Raw genomic sequence first — 13,574 nt, 5'->3', positions numbered from 1 at the left:
TCCTGTAAGGATCCAGAGGGCCAGAACCCTGGTTTGTAGGGCTCCAGATGACCAATGCTGCCCTGCCACACTCTGGCAGCTATGGTAGAGCCATGATCAATGCACTGTAAATCATGGGAGACTAGGCACCACAGGAACTGCCATCCATGGTGTGACGGGTTGGATCACAGAAACCCCCTTGGGAGCTGCCACCCGATGTGCAAAGACTACCCCTGCTTCTGTTTTCCCTGCCAGCTCAGAACTCCAGCACCCTGTCTTGCTGAATTAGACACTCCAGTCCACTTCAACACAGATCCAGGGTCTGAATCACTTGTCCCAATGCTGCAAGTTTACCCAAAAACAGCTCACAGGAGTGTGCTTGTCTTTAGCACTCAGATACCCAACTCCCAATGGGGTCTAAACCCAGATAAATCCGTTTTACCCTGCATAAAGCTTATGCAGGGCAAACTCGTAAATTGTTCGCCCTCTATAACACTGATAGAGAGATATGCACAGTTGTTTGCTCCCCCAGGTATTAATACATACTCTGAGTAAATTACTAAATAAAAAGTGATTTTATTAAATACAGACGGTAGGATTTAAGTGGTTCAAAGTAGTAACAGACAGAACAAAGTAAGTCACAGGCAAAATAAAATAAAATGCGCAAATCTATGCCTAATCAAACTAAATACAGATAATCTCACCCTCAGAGATGCTTCAGTAAGTTTTTCTCAGACTGGACACCTTCCAGGCCTGGGCACAATTCTTTCCCTGGTACAGCTCTTGTTCCAGCTTAGGTGTTAGCTAGGGGATTCTCCATGATGGCTCCTCCCTCTCTCTGTTCTCTTCCACCCCTTTATATATCTTTTGCATAAGGCGGGAACTCTTTGTCCCTCTGGGTTTTCACCCCCCCTCACTGGAAAAGCACCAGGTTAAAGATGGATTCCAGTTCAGGTGACATGATCACATGTCACTGCAAGACTTCATTACCTACTTGCCAGCACACACATATACAGGAAGACTCACAGGTAAACACAGTCATCTGCAGACAATGGTCCTTGTTAATGGGAGTCATCAAGATTCCAAACCATCATTAATGGCCCACACTTTACATAATTACAATAGGCCCTCAGAGTTGTGTTTTATATTTCTAGTTTTAGATACAAGAGTGGTACATTTCTACAAATAGGATGATCACACTCAGTAGATTATGAGCTTTGTAATGATACCTTACAAGAGACCTTTTGCATGAAGCATATCCCAATTACATTACATTCACTTATATTTTTATAAAACCATATAGACTGCACAACGTCACACATGGAAGCCTCAATTAGCAGTATCCCCGTGACCTCTGGTTGGTCCAAGAGGAGCACTATTTAAGCATGGAGAGAGTTCCAGGAAGCTGTCTCTTCTACTAGGTGGATCACTGGTTGACTGTTATGACAGACCTTACTCCAGACCTGTCCTGCTCCCTTTCCTGACTGCAGCTCTAACCCTCGGTTCTGGTTCCTGGCTTTTGACCCTGGCTCCACGCACTAGGCATGGGTTCCTATGTCCTGGCCCTAATTGGTGCCAGGTTATGCTCCATTCATTGCTCTGTCACCTCCCCTTTTAAAAAAATGCAGATTACCTTTGAAATTGGAAGTAGAGGTCAGCTGTACTACAATTATAAAGAAAGATAGCTGGGAAGTCATTACTTTTGATGCCATCTTATTCTTTGCCTAGACCAATCAGACCAGGAATTGGTGTAAGACAGAAGACTTTTGAAGAATTTGTTGAAGAACAACTTAAAGTAGATTCTCAAATAACAGAAAACCACCAGCAGGTACTGTGTTATTGGCTGTATTGATGAAACTGTTCAGCTTGTTTCTACAAGTCCCTATGGGCTTAAGTGGTACATGGGCCTTGTTCTGGCTCTTTGCACAAGGGTGAATTTCTCCCCTCACCTGTTAATAATGCTAGAGGGGCCTAGACTAGCTTCCACAAATTAAAGTTGTGTCCCCAGAAATGCACTGTTTGCCTATGATATTGCTGACATTTTGTGGGCTGTTTAATATTCACAGTATCCTACTCATCTAGGTACTTCATGGCCTATATTCTAGCCTCCTCCAGTTTATTTAAACTAAATTAAATCTCAGGATGGCTCTGTTATTCCATTGGTCACCGTTCCCTATCCTAAAACTGGTGGTGTTTGATAATCATGTCCCTCTGCTTTTTGTCTTTTCTAATGTGAATTTAGTGCTTCATTCTGCCCAGTGCTGAGCATGCTGGTCCCAATCCTGCAAATTAAGCACATGAGTAATCCCACGTGCTTAATCAGTGAGATTGCTCACATGCTTAAAGATCAGCATGTGCTTAAGTGCTTTGCTGAACTGGGGCCAGAGTGCTCAGCACCTTGGGCAGCATCAAACCCTTAATCCTGGTGACATGTTCTGATTTGGTTGCCCTGAAGACAGATCTTCAAATAATTCACAGAACAGGTATATCTTGGACACTAACAGTCCAGACTTCTCACATGCCTTATTGACGTTGTACTCCAAACCTGATCTGGATGAGCTATGTGGGAATGGGGGTGAGAAGACACATCATTTTCCAAGGCTCGTTAAGTCCTTTCTGCTGAGACTGACAGCAAGGGTACAATGTGGTAGGAGCCAGATTTTCAACAGCGCTCAGCACACTGGATGAGTGTCACAACGGGAGCCACTGGGTGCTGAGCACTCTTGAAAATCTGGCCCTTAGTGTCAAATGTAGCAGTGGCTTTTGTCCACTTGAAATTGGGGTGACTGAGACCTGCATTTTATCTTCAATCCTGTCTACCAGCTCTGCCACCTTGCTATATTTACTGACCTGGAAGACATACAATTCAGTATCAAACGTTTGGAAACCCAGAGCAATAGATTCCTGTTTCCTCTTTGTCCACCAACAAAGTAACGCACAAACTCAAACTGATACATTATCTTCCTTTCTATATGATATTACACAAAACAGTCATACCTGCCTTAGCTGCAGGCAAACTTATCTCATCCTTAGGGGCTGTTCTTCTTTTTTCCAGTATCATATTTAGTAACACTAGAGATAACACAGAAGGAAATAAGTTGTTGCGTGTCATTTAGTACTCCCATTTGCATAAGGGATAGCTAGTATGTAGGTGCTACTGAATAAAATGTGAAATAGTAGTAGAAATTAGGGCCAAAATTTTTCAACTTGGGTGCCTAAAATTAGGCACTTAAATCCATATATAGGCACCTAAATTAGTGGCTGATTTTCAGAGACGCTGAAAAATCCAAAGTCAGTCAGAAGCCCAACACCTCAACAACTGAAATCAGACTGCTAATATAGGTGCCTCATTATGGATTTAAGTGCTTTAACTTTAGGCATTCAAGTTTGAAACTGTTAGCCTAGTGTAATATGATTAATAGGTGTGGACATCAGAAAAAATTGTTACAGAAAATACTTAAATCTAAGGAGTTGAACCAGACCCCTTTCTTTTAGCTCCAAACACACAAGCCTCTACCACTTGAGCTAAAGGAGAAGCCCCACAGCTGCTGCTGGTAGTTCTCATATCCTCTCTGGGGGCTAGCTATGACTCATTTGCAGTCACCCAAAGCCAGTACTGTAGACTAGGCTTCTGGTGGCCCAGTTAGGTTTCTTATTGAATCCTTTGCTTGTATTATCATGTGTGAACCTTTGCACTGGGTGAAGCCACTGTGCTTTCTGAATAATAGAGCACTTAGGGCCATAGCCTGTCTGGAACCACATGACAGCTCTCACTCATAGCAATGACGTGGATAAGACTTCCCTGCAGGCACCGAGGACGCCTAAAAATAAAAATTCTTTGCTTTTGCATTTGCAGTGTAGTTGTAGCCATGTCGGTCCCAGGGTATTAGAGAGGCAAGGTGGGTGAGGTAATATCTTTTGTTGGACCAACTTCTATTGATGAGAGAGACAAGCTTTCGGGCTACACGGAACTCTTCTTCAGGTAGCGCGAAAGCTTGTCTCTCTCATCAACAGAAGTTGGTCCAGTTAAGAATATTACCTCACTCGTCTTGTTTCTGTAGGTTTTGTGTGGTAGTTTCCACCCCCAGATAACTTTAAAAATATTAATTGATCCATATAGTACTCTTGTGAGTTAAGTGTATTACAAATTGGGACAATCAGATAGAGAAGGTAAGTGGCTGCCCAAGGTCACTGCGGAAATCAATATCACAGCCAGAACGCAGACGTGTCTGGCTCTTAGTCCAAGACTCAGTCCACTGGACCTCACTCCTCTCTCTCTTGGGGTGCAAAGCACAGGTAAAGGAGGATGAATTCCTCCCTCCTCTGAGCTGGAGGTGGGTATGAGTCACCTTTTCACTCAGGCCATAGCTGCTGGTACAGTGTATGGGCCCTAGTAGCAGCTGTAGCTTGCTGTACAGCATCTCTTTCCTTGTGTACACACACAGTTTTGTGGTCCAGTGGATCAGTGCAGTCTGAAGATCTATTGTCCATGCCACCATTCTGCTGTCTACCCACAAACAACCCTAGTCTTGCTTCCACAGCACACAGGGATGTGGAGGCTTCTACTTTCTGCTTCTTGCTTCCCATCATAACATATTGTTTCTGTCAAGCTTTGGGTCTTCTGTGGCATGGAGGGTGTATGGCCTTTTTAGCGCTTAAAGGACACATTTTGGGTTTGAAAGTTTTTATGGTGTCATGTGTAGTTCGTGTTCAATTCAGATATCTGAACAATAATGGGGTACACTTGCACATTAGAACAGATGTGACATGAGGTTAACAGAAAGAGTAAACTATCTTAGTTTAGTGATAAGCATAATACAGAATCTAGAAGGTTCTTATAAATCTCTCACAGGTTGGTTAAGCATCAGAAGAAGAGCTGGGCAGGAAATGGTTCTCCTGTCCAATGACAGTTTTCAAGATTGCAACATTTTTTCCCCAGTCTGAATCAGGACAGAAAGTTGGACTCTCAAAAATGTTTATGAATTGAAAATAAATTCTGTTTGGGTCAATCAAAACCTGTCATTTTGATTTTGACCATTTTTATTTTATTTTACTTTTTTTACTCTAATTAGCGTAAATTTCTGTGCAAAAATTGTTTTGAACCAGAAAACAAGAAATTTTTTATTTTGAAAATATCAACATCTTTTTTTTTAAACAAAAATTTTTTGAATTGAAAAATGCATTGAATCCAACTACTTCCTGTGAAAAGTTTTGGTTTCAACAAATTGGCATTTTTTCAACAACAAAAAAATCTCCCCTCTCTCCCCGCTCAAAATTCCTGACCCGCTCTAATCAGAAGGCTCCTTAGCCTGGTAATTTTCAACTATGCAAACTGTCAAGTGCTGACCTATTGTTTACAGCTAGGTTTTCCAGTTCAAATAAATACAATTAAAACTCAAGTGAAGAAAAAATCTGAGACCACTTGCTGGGAATTCATCCCTGGGTGTGTGAGATTTCAGAAAAAGGTCAACTTTAATATAATTCAAGGAAAATTATCCTTATAAACAGATTATTAAAACAACTATTTTCTCCTCTTAAATATTATCCATTAATTTATCTATCAGTAAGCATTGCAAAATTGACAAAATAATCACCACAAACCAGAACGTTGTACTCTATATCACTAAACCAGCAGGGCCGGCTCCAGGGTTTTGGCCGCCCCAAGCAGCCAAAACCAAAAAAAAAAAAAAAAAAAAAGCCGCGATCGCGATCTAAAAAAAGCCGCGCTCGCGATCTGCGGCGGCAATTCGGCGGGAGGTCCTTCACTCCCAGGCGGAGTGAGGGACCCTCCGCCGAATTGCCGCCGAATACCTGGAACTGCCGCCCCTGTCGGGAACGGCCGCCCCAAGCACCTGCTTGAGAAGCTGGTGCCTGGAGCCGGCCCTGAAACCAGAATAGAATGTATAACATTTGGAAACTTCAAGGTGATACAGTATACAGTATACATTCCTCAATCAATTCAGGTACTACTATAAAAATACAAGTAACGTAAGAAAACTTTTTTTTTTAAAGATTATCTAGATTTATAGAACTCAAACTACTTAATACCATAAACCTTTTCACTACACCGTTTAGTGCTGTCCAGATGACATAAAAGCAAAGGTGTTTACGTTAATAAATTTCACTGGCCTGAAATTAAATAAAGGAGAGTTTTAACACCTCTCAGAATTTTTGGGAGGCTTTTGCCAGATCACATCAGCACAATAGCAGGCATCCATGGTTCACTTTAATCTGAAATTCTGGGAAATCTTAGTATTTCTTTCTACATGGAAATGTAATAATAAAATGAAGTAGTGAATTATTTGGTATGTAATGCACAGTTATATTCATTACATTTGTCTATCATTCTGCCTTCTATGATATCCTTTATTTGTTTGCTGTCTTTCAATTCTGTGCATGTTGAGAGGGATTTTCAAAAGTTCCAAAATTACTTAGGAACACAAGTCCCATTGACTTTCAGTAATTTGTCCATATACCTGAGCTTAGAAAAAGAGGACATGATTTTGTGCTAGCTTTGATGTCATCACCTGTTGCAGAGAGCACAGAACCATGAAGGCAGATATTTGCAGGTTAATTTATATATTTTTCTGTAATTTTTATTTTTTTTAAAAAGAAATGCAGGGCCTTAGCCACAAAGTGATCATTGAATGACTTTTTAACATTTTTTATACCTTTCATCTGAGATATCGAAACTATTTCATTGTTATGAAAGCAGAAATAGGAAAACACTTTGATCACATGGAAATAAAAATTCTAAGATAGCTGTGCACAGGGACTGAATTAACAGGGTTACAAAAAATATCTGGGCATTTCAGAAGTGAATTTTAACTTATGTTAACCAAATACTCTGGAAGGGTTTTTAGGACTTTCTAAAAAATGATTAACTAAAATAACACTGTTTGAACATTATCTCCGTATAATATTCCTCCCTGTGAGAATTTATTTTGTGCTGTGTGACTTGAGCAGTATCAATGCTGGAAAACTAGCATTGTCTGTTTTTAAAAAGTGTTGATATAAAGGAAAATAGAAAAATGTGGCATACAACAAAGAAACTGTTTTTATTATTATGGCTTCCGCCTAATGGGATCTGATTTCTCTCTCCATTTTTGAAGAATGTCTCATAATTTAAACATAATTTTTGGTATTTGCAGAACTTCTGTGAGGCTAAAGTAACCCCTCGGAAATCTTTCCTGAAACGTGGAGAAGGCATTGCAAGGCTGGAAAAAAATAAAGAGAACCTTGTGAAAGGACAAGCCAAACATCCCAGAAGAGTTAGCTTTGATTGCCAGAATCTCTTCTCTTTGCCTCGCCAACAGGATGCAGGAAAATTACAGCTGGGGAAACATTTAAATCGTTTACATCGACGGGCCAGCAGCCCCACGGTGTTGCTCTCTAATGAGAAGAATACAAATTGCACTATCTCCATGAGTGAAATAAAGGCTCAGGTTGACAGTAAGGCAAGAGATCCTGAGCAATGCCCAGAAGAAAGAGGAGAAGGAGGTGGTGGAGAAGTGTGTGCAAAGGAGGATCCTGCTGTACCACTGCAGATGAACTGGGCTGAACTCCTGCAGCAGTGTCAGGAACAAATTACTGAAATGAAGCTACAAATAGGTGAGAAAAATAAAGCTCAAAGTACTGATTCTCTAGGACATTCAGACAAAGCAGACAAAAGTTCCATGGAGTCTACAGTTCAAAAGGACCTAGATATTGTGGATCAGCGTGTGAGGGGCAATCTAACTCAGAGAGCAGAAAAGCCCTTGGAAATCCTTCAAGAAGGTTCTAAGCTTCAGAATTTAGAAGGAAGCCAAACCAAGCAGATGGATTGGAGCACAAGCCTCAAATTCACACCAGATGTGAAAGGAATTAGCAGTTGCCACAATGAAGATTACACTGTGAGCAAAAGCCCAGAGACCCAAAGAGGAACCATCACTGGGTTTAAGATGGTTAATGACAGAATAATGAAAGTTACCCACAAATCAACTCAAGGCATGGACAGGAAAAAGAATATCACATCTGTCAGCCACCAGCAAGAGTGGCAAAGTAATAGAAGTGCTGCCAACAGGTTGAATGCTCAACCTTTGTCTAGTGGGTCAGGCTGCACATCCACTGACAGTGAGGATGACCCCAAATCTTACTGCACTCGGTCTCCCACAACGCACATGCCTCAGAAAGCAGGTCGCACAGACAAAAATTTGGATCTCTCTGATGCTGATTATGCTACTGATGAGCCCAGTGGAGCAGAAGAGCTGGCCCTGAAAAAGCACACCAAGCCACCTCCAAAGAAACTGGGTGCTCAAGAGATAAAAGGCAAGCAGGATCTCTCCCTCAGCACAAGCAGCAGTGAGTCTGGTAACGGGGTTGCCAGGCTGAAAGGAAACAAGGCTTGCTTTTCTCTTCGAAAGTCTCCCTTTCGGCCCCCGAGATCTGCGAGAGGTGGAAGAGAGCCTGAGCCAAGGAGTGAGAGTAATGTTGGGGATGTTAAAAATGTAGATCTGCACTCATCACCCTCCACATGTGATCTGGTGGCCAGCCTATTCCCTGCATTCAAAAGTAAAGAAACTCTTGCAGAGGAGAGGGCACAAAGAAAACCAGTTCTGGGTACGCTAGGTAAGGGCTAAGTAAAACTTCTTTCCCCATGTCAGTAGAAGTTGAATTTTTCTTGGTTTATAATGATTCTACACCAGTGGTGCAAGTAGAATTCATTTCTTACCAGTACACTGCACTCATGGGAGGGACACAAAGGGGAGGCACCAGCTAAAGGGGGGGGGCACATGACACCCCACGTGACTTCTCCCTGCCCCACCCCTAGCCCAGGGCCCCATGCTCTCCAGGTGCTCTCCCCTCCCCATGATCCAACCCACGTTACCTGGGGGGGGCAGGCCTCTGTCCTCTTCCCGCTGCGCCGGAGACTTCTGAACCACAGGGCTCTCCGGAACCACAGGCGAAAGAGCAGAACATAGGGCCACCTGGCAGCTCCTCCAGCGGGCTGTACTGCCCCCAGCCCTGTCCTCTGGCAGGGCTGCTGTACAGACCCCAGAAAGGAGATGCAGCTGCATGGAAGGGCTGGGGGCAGGGATGGAGGTGGTACAGCCACGCTGGAGGAGCTGCGGGTGTATGGCCACCCAGCAGCTCCGCGTTCTGCTCCTGTGTCTTTCCGATATGGAGTACCGGCTATAAATATCTTACTGGTACAGCGTACCAGACCGTACTGCCGTACTTGCATCTCTGTTCTACACATGCTCCATTAGTGCATGCACCATCCCATGCCATGCCAACCACCATGCCAACATTCCTCAGCCCTGACCTAGAAAAACCAAGCTCCCGCTAGGGCTGAGGGGATAGTTCAGTCTATATGCCCGTTCCAGTCTTGGCCTCTTTGCAGAGACTGCCAACAAGGACGTCTATCAGCGCCACTTGTAACTGGTTTCATGAGGAGAGCAACTGTGCACTTGGAGCTGGACTGAGCCCACCCACTACTAATTGTATATCATTTAATACTGTTTCGGTGTGGATGTGTAGGTGTGGTTGCTTAGCCCTCATAATGCTTCACATCTTCACAGCACTTTACAAATTGTTAATTCATCCTCACCGCACCCAGAGTTGTCACCAAAGTTGAGTTGCTGCCATTTTAGGGATGGAGAAACTGAGAGAGAGTTTAAGTGTCATGTACAAGGCCAGAATGGGAGCTGGTTTGAGATCTGGGATTAAAGCTGAGGGGTTCAAATTCATCCCTGGTGAATCGTCAGTGAAGTTATGCCTGTTATATCCTGGTTCCCGGCCATATGCTCAGATGCCAACATCACATCTCTCATTTTGTAATTAATTCATATTGCTATTAAGCACAGGCAAACATGCTTGGCACTGTGCAAGACACAGACATTAAGACAGCCTCTGCCCTGAAGAGTTTACAGTATAGGAGACATTCAGCCCACAAGAAAAAGCAGGATGCATTGGAAGAACCAGAGGGGAGAGTTACCTTACAAACTAGGGTTACCATATGTCCGTATTTTCTCGGACATGTCCGGCTTTTTGGTTCTCAAATCGCCGTCCGGGAGGAGTTTCCAAAAAGCCGAACATGTCCAGGAAAATAGGGAGGCATGGTAAGCCTAGAGTTACCTGTAGGAGCTGTGTGTCTGGGATGCTCGCCCGGCCCCGGCTAAATGTGTAACCCGCTTCACCCCGCTGTGTGAGGGGGCGCTGCGGCTTTGATGGGCTCTGGCCAGCCAGGAAGTGATGCCATTCCTCTTCCGGCCCCACACCGGCCGGGGGCGCGGCGCTGTGGGAGCGGGAGTCATGTGGCCGCCGCCTGGCCCTGGGCACGGGCCCTGTTGCTGTGCTGCTCCCCTGGCCCTGGGGCTCCACTGCTGCTGCTGGGCCTGGCCTTGGGGCTCCCGCTGCTGCTGCTAGGCCTGGCCTTGGGGCTCCCGCCGCTGCTGCTGCCTGGCGGGTCCCTGGCTGCTTTGCTGGCCTGGGCTGAGTCCTCCTGCTCGGCTCGGGCTGCTCTGTGCGCTGCTGCCCCGAGCCGCTCTCCCCGTGAGTACCCGACACCCTGTCCGCAGCCAGCCCCTGCCTCCAGCCGGCCCCTGCCTCCAGCCAGCCCCACACCCCCTGCCTCCAGCCAGCCCCTGCCTCCAGCCGGCCCCTGCCTCCAGCCGGCCCCGCACCCCCTGCCTGCAGCCAGCCCCTGCCACACCGCCTGCCCTGCCTGCAGCCAGCCCCTACCTCCAGTCAGCCCCTGCCCTGCCTCCAGCCAGCCCCACACCCCCCAGTCAGCCCCTGCCCTGCCTCCAGACAGCCCCACACCCCCCGTCTCCAGCCAATCCCGCACTCCCCTGCCTCCAGCCAACCCCACACCCCGTTTCCAGCCAGCTACACACCCCTTGCCCTGCCCGCAGCCAGCCTCACACCCCCTGCCTCCAGCTAGCCCTGCCCCATGCCCCTGTCTGCAGCCGGCCCCATGTCTACTGCTGCCCTGCAGTTCCCAGGGCAGTAACCCTGCACACCTGCTTCAATGAGAGGGGCAGGGAGCAGCTGGGATCCACACATGTGAAACGGAGCTCATTTCTAGTTCAGGCCCATCTTTTTAAACAAGAACTTTAGGTAGGGTTACCATACGTCCGTATTTTCCTGGACATGTCAGGCTTTTTGGTTCTTAAATCGCCATCCGGGAGGAATTTTTAAATTTTAAAAATTCCTCCCGGGAAAATACGGACGTATGGTAACCCTATTTAAATAGCTAAAAACGTCCGGGAGGGCACTGCAATAGCAAAGGTTAACCCCCGCCCCGTGGAGTGTCCTCTTTTTTGAATGTTCAAATATGGTAACCCTATTACAAACTCGATTTAATCTTATATTTTATTTGATCCTCTTACATTTCTTCTTAATGTGGGGAGAGCCTTGCAGAGGAAGTGGGTTTTCAGGAGGGATTTTTCTAGTTCCATTTGAGCGATAAGGACAATACTTGGAACTACAGTGGCAGAAAAAGAGCCTGCCCTGTGGTTTCTGGTTCATTGGACCCCTGGAAGCCCAGGACTGCAATTCCTAAAATTATAAAAATACCACATGCCCATGCAATTTAGTTACTTATTTTCTGGGGTTGAGTGGAAGTTAATTATCTATTTATTTATTACTGTGCTTCTGCCATGTTCAGTCTCCTTTCCCCTCTGGATCGGTTTGATGTCCAGGTGAAAGTTCTGAGAGGCTCCTCTGTTCTGAATTAGAAATTTTTTGGTGCAGCACATTGTACTTAACGGGGGTGAATTCCAATTGGATTTACAGTAACCAAGAGCCTGATCCTGCAAATACTGTCACAACCTGGTCCAGTCCCACTCTCTGGATGGACTCTAGTCTGTAGTAATTGGATCCAATCACTGAATCCCACATACTAATACACTCCCAGGATCTGGATACGAGTAGTGGATAGTCACTGTTCCTAGCTCAGGCACATTCCCAGCTGCAGATCCATGTCTGACCCTCTTCTTGGGCAGTGGGACCTTACAGTCTGATTGCCTGGACCCAGGAACCAGTGCCTGAGCCCCTTGTTGCTCATACACATCCCTCTCCTTCGTTCCATTCTTGGCTATGGGAGCTCTGGTTTTTCTAGTTACACACTTCGGGGACAACATGGCAGGAAAGCAAGGAAACACAGGCTTAGTGAAGGAATTTCTTATACAAGGAATGTCTGGGCAGAGAGTCGTTCAATGTCAGTGATCCTGCTGGTAGAGAAGCTACAACAATACAAATAATTAATAATAATAATTGATCCACTGGAGTAGAGCCATTCAGTGTTGATGGTCTTTGATTGCTCTGTCACACCTCCTCAGACACAGACTTTTCACTAGCTGTCAAGTTCCTGCTACAAAATGGATGCTCAAAGACACTTCAAAAGTTACATTCAAAATGGAGGTTGAAATACAGCGTGGCATTAACAAAAACTAAAATGGAATTTATACCTTGGCCCAGACATAGCCCCCAATCCATCACACTTACTGCCAGGTGTAGTGCTTAATTTGCACTAGCATTATGCTGTATAGCAGGGGTTCTCAAATTGGGGGTCGGAACCCCTCAGGGAGTCGCACGGTTATTACATGGGGGGTCATGAGCTGTCAACCTCCACCCCAAACTCCACTTTGCCTCCAGCATTTATAATGGTGTTAGATATATAAAAAAGTGTTTTTAATTTATAAGGGGGGGTCGCACTCAGAGTCTTGCTATGTGAAAGGGGTCACCAGTAAAAAAGTTTGAGAGCCACTGCTGTATAGTGAATAGTTTCAGGATTGGGTCCCAAGATGTTAATGTCAAAGAAATTTACATTTTCCTGGTCTATGCAATTCTACTGTAGTTAAATACGTGCACTATTTTAATGAATACACAGTAAGTTATATGTACTAACATGATTGTCTTCATAGAAGCAGCTCAGAGAAGGCTTACTGACAAGTTAGAGGAATTGGAAAAGGAAGTTGGTGTATATCATGGAGAAACCCCTCTTCTAGCGAGGATGAAAGAAGAACAAGAGAAAGCAAGGCATTTTCTCAGGTAAGTAAACCATCCCGTGGTATGCAAAACAATCTAGCTGAACACGCACTACGGCCAATATTTTCAGTCTTGGATTCCTAAAGCTAGGTTGTTAAATCCTACATAAGTGGCCTCATTTCAGTGGGAGCTGTGGATGCTCTGAAAAGCAGGCCATTTATGTGGATGTCCAAATATGAATGTAGCTGACTAACTAGAGGCACACAGATTTGAAAACTGTGGCCCGATGACTAGTTTTAGGGCTTGATCTTGTGAAATGCTGAATGATCTGTACAAGTTGCTGAGCATCCTCAAGTCACAGTGAAGTCACTGTGAGCTGGGGGCACTCCCATCTCAGAAGATCAGGCCCAACCTGGTTATCATCCTATGTCACATTTAGATTTACTCACCTTTATATAGTGGTATCTATCCAAACCAGGCAAAAGATGTATTTGGAACTACGGATGTGCCAAGCTTGAAGTTTCAAAAGAGCTGATTTGTAAATAATCTAAGTGCAATAAAGCATCTGAAAAATTGCTTAGCTGTAAAATGTTTGTTTGCAAAATTCAAACAATTTTCTCCTT

General features: G+C 44.7%; 1 protein-coding gene across 1 annotated transcript in view; it reads left to right on the top strand.

The window, feature by feature from the left end:
• TCP10L2 (t-complex 10 like 2) overlaps nt 1-13,574 on the top strand; it is a 57,157-nt gene that overhangs the window by 21,617 nt on the left and 21,966 nt on the right. Inside the window, exons 6-8 of the mRNA XM_029911042.1 lie at nt 1,708-1,807; nt 7,131-8,586; nt 12,888-13,014. Coding sequence (XP_029766902.1) covers nt 1,708-1,807; nt 7,131-8,586; nt 12,888-13,014 — 1,683 coding nt within the window. The remainder of the gene's footprint in view (nt 1-1,707; nt 1,808-7,130; nt 8,587-12,887; nt 13,015-13,574) is intronic.

The sequence above is a fragment of the Terrapene carolina genome, unplaced genomic scaffold (assembly GCF_002925995.2).
Source record: "Terrapene carolina triunguis isolate 2854851 unplaced genomic scaffold, T_m_triunguis-2.0 Scaffold85, whole genome shotgun sequence".
Classification (NCBI taxonomy): domain Eukaryota; kingdom Metazoa; phylum Chordata; order Testudines; family Emydidae; genus Terrapene; species Terrapene triunguis.
The sequence above is the reverse complement of the archived record's forward strand: the minus strand, read 5'-3'. Positions and strand labels throughout refer to the sequence as shown.